General features: G+C 46.3%; 1 protein-coding gene across 1 annotated transcript; it reads left to right on the top strand.

The window, feature by feature from the left end:
• Positions 1–5,314: 5,314 nt before the first annotated feature.
• T265_00215 (hypothetical protein) lies at positions 5,315–10,020 on the top strand (the record flags this gene model as incomplete). The annotated part of the gene is made up of 5 exons (XM_009163923.1): positions 5,315–6,292; positions 8,970–9,189; positions 9,223–9,511; positions 9,547–9,785; positions 9,827–10,020. 5 exons carry the CDS (start codon positions 5,315–5,317, stop codon positions 10,018–10,020), a joined length of 1,920 nt encoding a protein of 639 aa, XP_009162187.1.
• Positions 10,021–10,235: the final 215 nt, after the last annotated feature.

The following is a 10,235-nucleotide window of genomic DNA, read 5'->3' as shown; positions in this document are numbered from 1 at the left end:
TGCTGTGGTTTGACCTGCGGGCACTCAGCGTACTGGCCAAATTTGCTGTCTCTACGCGGCCGACGAAATTCGAACGCACCCAGATTATCGTGCCTGGTCTGAAAAACATGTCTACTTCTGGGTGATGTAATAGTTTTGCTCGGCAGTTACTCTCTTTATAGCAGCCTTCAGCACGCGAGATGTTTAAGAAATCTGCCTGATAGCTGCTGCAAAGCTAACTCAAATGACCTTATCTGAAGCCTTTTTCGCACTCTGAAAATCCGGATCCTGGCAGCATATTTGAGCTTACGGAAGATTTGTTCTCACAGCATTTCCGCCCGCGCACTTTGAATGAAGCTGCAAACGCTACAGCATGGGCAGCTGGGCACCTGGTCTGCGAACGGTGAAACCTGAAAGCAGTTCAATGCAGGCAGCTGGTCTGTTAACCCCCTTAGACAAGGTGTGAGTTTTCTCAGTCTCAGGTGTTTTGGAACTGTCATTTGCCTCAATGAAATATTCATATCTCAAAAGGAATGTTTATTTCAACACGACCGGTGATAATAAAGCATTGTGCAAGCCAAACCACTTTCATTTTTTCAAAAAAAAATAATTTAGCCCCGTCTTGTAGAAGCTTGATAGACAAACATTGGATTTTTGCTGCTTCGGGGACAAAATCTTCGCCTGGTTCACTGAGTGAGTTACGATACTTTCGGTTGTTTTCTTGAACGCCTTTACATTTGGTCAGCCTGGTTAGCCTGGCAAGGCTCTCTTGTTACAAGAGGAACATCTTCCGGCAAAAAGTTCGATAATTCTTTAGCTAGCTTGTCTGAAACAGAGGTGGCACATTTGACTCCATACGCATCCGTTTGACTGATTTCCGTTTCCTACCGAGATGCAGCTTAAGATGCATCTGGCTTTGGCTTTTAACTCGCAAAATGCATACATTTTGTAAGATGCTCAGCCTTGGGCAGGGATGCTTGACAGGTACACACCTCCTCAAAAGATAAGTGCGCTTCAGAATGCCGGTGCAAATAGCAGTCCGTGCCGTTGTGGGTGATAATACCGGGAGGGGTTGGATAACCCCGAGCTCGTGTAGCTTCCTTCACAACAACAAAAAACTGGTCTTTCGCCTATCCAAAAGTAACAAAAAACAATATGCCCGGGATAGCCGGAACAAACTATGCGGTGCCCATGGCTCAGGTTGAAGTGCAGGGCTGTAGCTGTCTTCGGCAACACCGAGGCTACACCGTATAGAAAACCCACCTCATCAGCCAAACAAAAAGACTTCAACTTGCTGTTCCCAGGAGTAGACACATACAACATATAAACAGAGTGATACTCCAGACTCCACTATCAGCGTGCAAGGCTAGCATCGGAGGTGTTCGTCAAGCACCACTCATCGACTAAAGCTGATAGTAGTGCTTCGGGGACTGGTGAACATCTCCCTTACATACACCTTCCCTCCTAGATTGTCTTAGTATCGTCCAACTCCTTAATAACCTCCAGGAAATCTAGTCCACCATCTCAGAATTTACAACCAGCCAGTCGTTACGTCTTTAGTTGCCCTCACCGCACCGCCCCTTATCCAACATACAACGAATTGTCCTGTCCCAGGCAGTATAGTTATATTGGAAATCTTAGCTCGACTTTGATGACTACACTACCGAGTGCAAATCCATCCTTATGCTATCTTGTTTAACCACTTGGTGTCACCGCCAAAACTATGATAGACGTTTAGTTTCTCCCCTGTTAAAGGACTATATCCTCTCTGATGACTCATATAACTCTCCAGACCTTATTGACCTCATCTCATTTCATCTTCCCAAGCTTCAACCCGTGGTAATACGCGCTATAAGCGACCTGTTTGGCCGTTGTCCACTCCACCTGATCTGCGCATTACGAACGAAGGGATTTCCGACCTGAAAAAACACATACTACGCGCAACATTACGTTGGTTACGCTCACCCTGGAAAATACCCCGACAGACGCACATAACGCTGATCACGGGACTGTGCATCTCAGCCTAACTACATCAGTCACGACGTCTGTCACGGGGCTATCCAGAAACCGAAGTATTTCAGTGCGGCGACGGTACGGCACTGTGATACCTAGTTTGATAGCACACCTGCAGTGGTTTACTTCCTACTTTAACCGCGCACTCTAGCCCACTTGTTCCCTTACCGGCAACCACAATCAGTCTTTATTTGTCACAGCCACCATCGGGAGGGGTTCATTCCAATCTGCCGAACCTTCCATCGGATGTAAAGATCTCGGTGACTTCTATTCGTACTCCTTACCAAGTCAGTCAATTTTCGTGCGGTTTGCGTGAGCTCATTCTCCTAAGTAGCCTTTACACTCGACTCTGCTCCAGCAGCAACACTAATGGGTCGCTCAAGTTCCACCGCACGCTGTGATTCTGAGTCTCCTACCACCATTTGTCGGTACTGTATATTACCCCACTTCACCATCGCTTACGCTTCCCGTGGTCATACGCCAAACAGCCCAGGAGAATGAAGCCCTAGTGACTATTTTGGGTGTTAGTACAATTTGGCCGGTCATGTTGTGGCAGTTCTGCTGCCTCTCCAAACCCGTTATTCTAGATCCACACTTCTCGCAGTTTGAAGTTTTTTGTCACGTTCCAGGCAGGAAGGTTTTATTATGCCCTCACTGGTATTGTTTTTACCCGCCACTTTCAAATCCTACCGATCAGATCTTGTGTCAACTGATATGTTCTCCACAGGGGATAAATAGCCTTCGTAATTTTGGATCCCTACCCATGCCGCCTCAGGTGTGATAGAGTCTACTTCGTTATTGCCCAATGTTTACGTCACCGTCTCTTTTCCAGGAAATTCCCATTACCTCAACCCCGATTAGTCATGCTCTAATTCTGACTGTAATACTATGATCATGCCTGACGATATGCTACACACTACTTGGTGATAAATATTGATAATATTGTTTAAGTTGCATAGTTGAATAATATTAAAGACGCTACGGCTGCAAGATTTCACGGCTATGGATACAATACTGTCTTAGAACGATCTGAGAGAAACCGGCTATTCATCTGCAGGGTACCAAGAATTGAGTGTGTGTGCAAGCTAGCAGCACAAACTGCACGATTTGACGCCATATATTGTGGGCCGGCGTTTTTATGGATGATCTTTCTTTAATACGTCACTCGTGCTAACAGGCTTGATGATCGTTATCAGGCGGAAGGTTTCCGGTTTGAAGTTTCAACTAACTTACCTTGTCGCAGTGATTTCCGTTCAGCAAAAATCCACAGTCAGCTGCGTCAGCTGGAGGAGGCATCAACGATGAACCTGGTGATTCGATTTTCTACCTTTTCACATCTATCTGCGCTTTTCTTCGTCCTAGTGTTTCAATCTAATAACCGAGGTCACTCGTAGGCAGCAGCGGCTTTTAGTTTTTATTTCAGGTCACCCGGTTTCATCATTTAACTAGTTGGACACCATGCCCTATTGTTCTAGGTTTTTGTTTTCCGTAATCTAGGATTTTTTTACTGCAGTAATCGCATCATCTTGGTTAGGGTTTCTTTTCCGTTGCGTTGTTGCCCCAACGCGCTCAAACTGAACGGCCCAGATTATGGATCAATTTATATTTTCACTAGAGTTTTGGGAGTGAACTGATTATTACTATTACTACTATTATTATTACAGATGTCCCCTGATATTCACCGTTGATATACGGGGCCTGCTCCACAACGCAATTCAGAAAATAAAAAAATTACCACAAGGAGCTGGCTATCAAAGCAACTGCCTCTCACTTTCCGAACACTGTTTTGGGTCTTCGTAGAGCTGGTTCTTTCGGTTATAACTAAAATGGCTCAGAATGTGTCGGTTCAAACTAGTGGATTGGCAAGTTTACGTGTTCCACGATGATCAGCATCTGCAGGTGACTGAAAGCCCTGACGACCAGATTCTATTCGAAAGAGAAGAATGTGATGCACTTCCAGTCAACACTTAAGGTAATGTGTTTATGCTGGCTTGAGATTTTCCTCTGGAGAGTCATTAGAAATATAGCGGCTATGCCGCACTTCAGAGACGAATGAAAACAACCATGCGGGTTGCGCGCGCTCGACATGCGGGTTCACAGTGAGTACAGGAGCCCTATATTTTATGGTACCCCTTTCTTGTGGACCCAGTTTGGGCGCACAGTGGCGCTGAACGTCGCGCCCCGACAAAGTTGTGTATGATGAGTAGATCGATGCCCGTTTCGTCCATTGGCAGGAATACATACGACATGTGTTTAGGTTTGAGGATTAGCTTTCAAAAGTGCGCTTCCTAGGTTTGGCAGAACCACCCGTAGTATCAACTTTTGGTATATTGGTAAACCGTGTGCGGGAGAAAATATGCCCGGCTTCTAGAAAGGTTCATGTGAGTAAATTTTTGATCACAACCATGTTGGAAGGCTTATTCGGCCCAAGAAACAGCTAGAAACAAAGTGTACGTCACGCAGATTCTCCAACAGTTCCAAAAATCACCCTCAACGTTGAACAAAATTTTTGCACGTGATTCCGTACGTCTCTGAGACAAACAATGCGCTCAGTCCTACACGGGAAAGCCTTTTTATCAGAAAGGTCAGATTCCTAAAAGTAACCTCAGGAAGCCCGGAACCTACTGCTCCACTAATATCTCAGAAGGAAATCCTGCAGGAATTCAGGTCATCAAGGTCGCTGACTCAAGCTGAGCGAAATTACGATCAAATTGAGAAAGAAGCGTTGGCCATCATTTTTGAAGTGAAAAAGTTCCCTAAATTGCTTAACGGCCAACACTTGGCGCTTGTGCCGGATCTCAAACCACTGCTGGCTATATTTGGTTCCAGGAAATGTATCACGGTATACACAGCCAACCGCCTACAACGATAGGACACGATTTCGCTCGGCTACAACCTTACTATAAAGCGTACCCCAACCGAGAAAATTGGACCGGCCGATGAGCTATCGCGCCTAATTGCTTCCCATGCAATTGAACCGGAAGACACAATCATAGCAACTGTTGCCGTCGAACCGGAAATCCGTGCTATGGTGTTGGAGACCATGAACCAACTAACCGTGACTTCGAACGCTGTCCGAGATGCCACCAAAAATGACAGCATATTACATAAGGCAATGGAGTACCACCAATCAAGCTGGCCAACAATCAGTTCAACAGGGGAACTCCGGAAACTTTCAGCAATGGAGTTTATTGTCTATTGTCAATGGCTATCTTCTCTTTGGTGACCGAATTGTCATTCCACCGAACTTTCGAACCGGAAATCCGTGCTATGGTGTTGGAGACCATGAACCAACTAACCGTGACTTCGAACGCTGTCCGAGATGCCACCAAAAATGACAGCATATTACATAAGGCAATGGAGTACCACCAATCAAGCTGGCCAACAATCAGTTCAACAGGGGAACTCCGGAAACTTTCAGCAATGGAGTTTATTGTCTATTGTCAATGGCTATCTTCTCTTTGGTGACCGAATTGTCATTCCCACCGAACTTTGTCAACGTGTCCTAGCACAGTTCCACAGTGGACATCCAAGGATAAGCCACGTGAAGGCCCTTGCTCGCAGCTATGTCTACCGGCCCGGTATGGATGAACGCATGGAACAGCTATGTCGGAGTTGTTTCCGTTGCGCAGCTGCCCAGAAGTCAGCCAATCGACAATCGCCGCAAACTTGGCCACAGCCAGTAAAACCATGGTCGTGCATCCACGTGGATTTCGTCGGACCAATTAATGGACAAAGCTTCCTCATCATTGTCGATGCATTCAATAAGTGGCTTGAAGTCTTTATTATTTTTGAGGCAACAACGATGGTAACCATCACTAATCTGCGGCACTTGTTGTCGATATTCGGTATCCCACAAACTATTGTTTCCGACAATAGCACTCAGTTTACATCCCATCATTTTGGCGAATTCTTTCAAAAACACGGCATCACCCATGACACGTATCCATCATTCCATCCACAATCAAACGATCAAGCCAAAGGGTTCGTTGACATATTTAAACTTGCGTTGACAAGGGCAGAAGGGGAGGAGACCACGACAGGAGTGCTGGATACATTCCTGCTTAAATATAGAGCAATCCCTAATCCACAGTCTCCGGATGGTGGCTCTCCAGTGGAGGTTATGACGAACAGACGATTGAGACTTACCCATGACGTTATCCTACCAACACTTGCGTGTTTTCAATCACCGGCAAGAGGAAAGCTAGCATTCCGGTCTGGGAACCGTGTGCTTGTCAGGGACTATCGCCCCGGGCACCGAAGATGGATTGTGGGAGTCGTTCTCAAAAGAATCGGTCAGGTGATTTACAGCGTCCAAGTGGGATCATTGATATGGAAACGACATGTCAATCAATTACGGCCGACTGAGTGCCAGATCCCAAAGGCGAAGAAGTGTTACTAAACCTCAACCAACTATTTGAAACCTTTGATCCCCGAAGGTTTGACCTTTGGTTTAGTGCTGGTTTGACCAGCACCTATAGCCACTGTCCCACATGTACTGCAAACGGGACACCACACCGGTCGCACAAGAAAAAGGATGGAACCATTACAACTTTATCCGCGTCGAAAATCTCACGCTAAACAGCCCAAATGGGGAGGTATCAGGAAGGTCAGCTTCTTGAAAGCAACCTCAGAACGCCCGGAACCTACTGCTCCACAAAAAAACTCAACGGGAAATCTGGCAAGCTTTCAGGCCAGTCAATAATTCAATTAATTTAGCAAAACCCGATGAGTGTTCTTGCACGCCACAGAAGCACGACCCAATGTGATCAGCGTCCAGGCTTTTCATAGGGACATGATCGATGTTGATGGATGTTCATTAACGCCTATCAAGCAGCATGGATCATTGTCAGAAAGTCCCCTTTAAATAGCGTGGGCCGGTGTAACTTTTGCTCTCGCACTCGCACGCACACACGCTCTCGCACTTGTTTGTTCGGAATATAGTGGTTGTTTTCCCTTCTGTGAGTCTTTTTCCCCGATATTAGGCACTGGAGCGGGTCAGCAGCAGATACCACAGATTGACGAATCAGCGGATATGACACTTTTCAATGTCGACTGTGATAGTCGTTATCGGAGCGGTTGTTAATAAGCTGTTAACAGGCGAAAGCTGATGAAATATCCCGTCACGCAAGCGGTTGCAAAGCAGATGAGAGTAGGTAAACATCAGAATGGAATTCCATCTATGCAAAACTGAACGTGCCTCGTACTGGGAGCTAAATTATTTTAGCTTGAAAATACGACTTACCGGCTGCACCGTATTTCACAACTCGCTCCTGGTTCATGTGATTGCTATCCATAGCGCCGTATCGTTGTAAATGTAGGTTCCAAGGGGGGCGCTATTGAGTCTTGCGAACCACATCTTCACACTCGATTGTTACACACCTTCCTGATATGAAGACAGCCGCGCCTTCGCCTAACGTGTGGCCTCGATGCCGCAAATGATGAAGCCTGTTGCGGAGAACATGTGAAAATAATTTGAATCTCGCAAATATACTGAACCGATCGACAGTTTGTGCAGTGGAAGCGAGGTTCTTTAACGTTAGGTCAAATAACTTGCAAGTAGCGGAAGTGTGCGCCAACCGAATACTCAACATATTTGCAACAAATATTGTGATTAGGACCACTACTTTATATCGGCTTCCTTCCAGTTGTCCACTCAAGACGCACGAAAGACGTCACTCTCATTGAGCGTGTACAGCGAGCCGCTACGGGAATGGTTGCCGGTGTAGCGGACTAGGACCTTATCAGCGTGTTCGGATAAATTAACAAGCAAAGTAACCAATACAAATTCACAAAATCACAAGAGGAAAGTAATGAGTAGTCAAATGGGGACTCACGAATGTGTAGGTCCAATAGTCCACCACACCGATCCAAATGCAGTAACTGGCTGTGAAAGGAAATATTCACCTGTCGGAATTTCCAAGAGATGGTTCCGCGTGCCTGATATATTCCACGGTAGGAAAATTATTCACGGCTAAAAGATGTCACAGGGATTTATTGTGACGTTCAACAGTTGACCCAAACACAGAGATTTAGTCCCACTGTTTCAGCAGTCAACAAACAGTTCAACGGAGCATAAATACGCTCGTTCAGCAAGAAGTCAGCAGGTCGCACCGGAAAATTGTGTATTCGTAACATTAAAACAAACGCCATGATACAATGTGAACGACAGTTACGAAGTGTGGTTTAATTTCAGGAAGAATGGTAAATGTGACAACGGTATGCAGATACTACACCGGCCTCAAATCCACGGGCTACGAAACGCTTCTCGCGATGCTTGATTTCTTTCCCATTTAGTACCACCGCCTCCGGGGGTACCTAATTCTTACTTCCAGGTGAACGACAGCCACTGACCGACAAGAACAAAACCGCCCCGGGAAACTTGGTCAAAATGCTCGATCCTGTGTATCAGTCCGTGAATCCGTGACAATGGCGGTTGGGAGATCGTTCCGATAAACGCATGTGTCTCGCAAAAAGGCAAAACATGCACGATTGTTAAAAGACGGTTTTTCTGCTAACGAGTAGTGAGCGCGCTGATTGCCTGGCCACCTGCTATTTTCTGCACTACATCCAACAGAGTTGTTTGTTTTGTGCCGACATGTTCACTACCGGTGCTGAAGCCTTCGTGCTCGGCACTTCAACCTCTGTTCACATTTGCCTCTCACATATACCGAAGCCGTTCAGAAGGGCTCCGAATTCCCCTCGAGAGCCCGGGTAAACCACTAGGATCTGTATCGGTTCGTGAATTTTTGACCCACGTGAGGGAATTCAAAAACGCGCAATTTTTGGGCCTTTATTTTCAGAGTCCTTGTTTAAGGATAGCTTTATTCATATTCCGATGTATGAGACTACTAATTTAGTTATATTCCTACGTAATAATTGGCTCCGACTTACTGCAGGGCACGGAGACCCAACATCTTGTTTAAACAGGTCACAAAGTGTCCGAGTTCCCAGGTTGGCGCGTTAGTTCCCCCCAGGTCAAGATGGGTGAAGGAGGAAAAGAAATCAAGGGCCTTAGTTTTGCAGAGAATTTCTTGCTCAGTGGGGCAGCTGCTGTAATAGCTAAGACAGCAGCAGCTCCAATAGAACGTGTAAAGCTGCTCATCCAGAACCAGGATGAGATGATCAAGCAGGGTCGCCTTGACCGGCCGTACCGTGGGGTGATCGATTGCACAGTACACACCTTCAAGCATGAAGGTGGGTTGGATGGTTGACTTGATTACTTCTTAGGCATTCTGCCTTTTTGGCGCGGGAACTTGCCAAACTGCCTTCGGTATTTTCCGACGCAAGCGCTGAATTTCGCCTTCAAGGACAAGGTTAAGAAGCTTTTCAACCCCAGAAAGGATGATCCCTATTGGATGTCTTTCTATAAAAATGTTGTCAGCGGCGGGGCCGCTGGTGCCATGTCACTCGTGTTCGTGTATTCACTGGATTATGCTCGAACGCGGTTGGCTAATGACGCAAAGTCCATGAAAAAAGGCGGAACCCGAGAATTCAACGGCTTGATTGATGTATATGCGTAAGTTTTTGGCATAATTGCTTACCCGTTTGTAGGAAAACATTTAAGAGTGATGGTATTGTTGGGCTGTATCGCGGTTTCGTTATCTCCTGCGTTGGCATTATAGTCTACCGAGGTTTCTATTTTGGGCTATACGATACAATCAAACCACTCGCACTTGGTGAAGACGCCGGTGTGCTTATCAGCTTCTGTCTTGGATACGGTGTCACGGTTACAGCGGGGCTGATCTCCTATCCGATCGACACCATCCGACGACGCATGATGATGACTTCCGGTTAGTAATTGGCTTTTACCGCACCTTATTGTTCGTTTTAGGACAGGCCGTGAAGTATAAGAGTTCGATCGATTGCGCAGCTCAGATCATGCGTAACGAAGGCTTCATGTCAATGATGAAAGGTGCAATGGCCAACATTCTTCGCGGTGTTGCAGGTGGCGGTGTCTTGGCTGGTTTCGACAAATTCAAAGATGTCTACGTCTACTACAGGCTGGGCAGCAAACCGGCCGCCTAGAGTCTCACAGTGCACTGGACGACCGAAGTCTAGTTCCACTTTTAGCATTACTTGTCTTAGTGGCTGACGATGTCTTGACCATAAGTGGGAATATATTCTTTAATACGAACGATCTTCGTTGCTCTCGATGGCCGTTGTAATCGCTAGCGCGGCGCCCTGTTGAAATTAAAAAGCCGTTCTCAGAAAGGTCTCCCTTCTCTGGTTGTTACCTTTGC

The sequence above is a fragment of the Opisthorchis viverrini genome (assembly GCF_000715545.1).
Source record: "Opisthorchis viverrini unplaced genomic scaffold opera_v5_2, whole genome shotgun sequence".
NCBI classification, from domain to species: domain Eukaryota; kingdom Metazoa; phylum Platyhelminthes; class Trematoda; order Opisthorchiida; family Opisthorchiidae; genus Opisthorchis; species Opisthorchis viverrini.
This window is presented reverse-complemented; position numbering and strand designations above follow the sequence as displayed.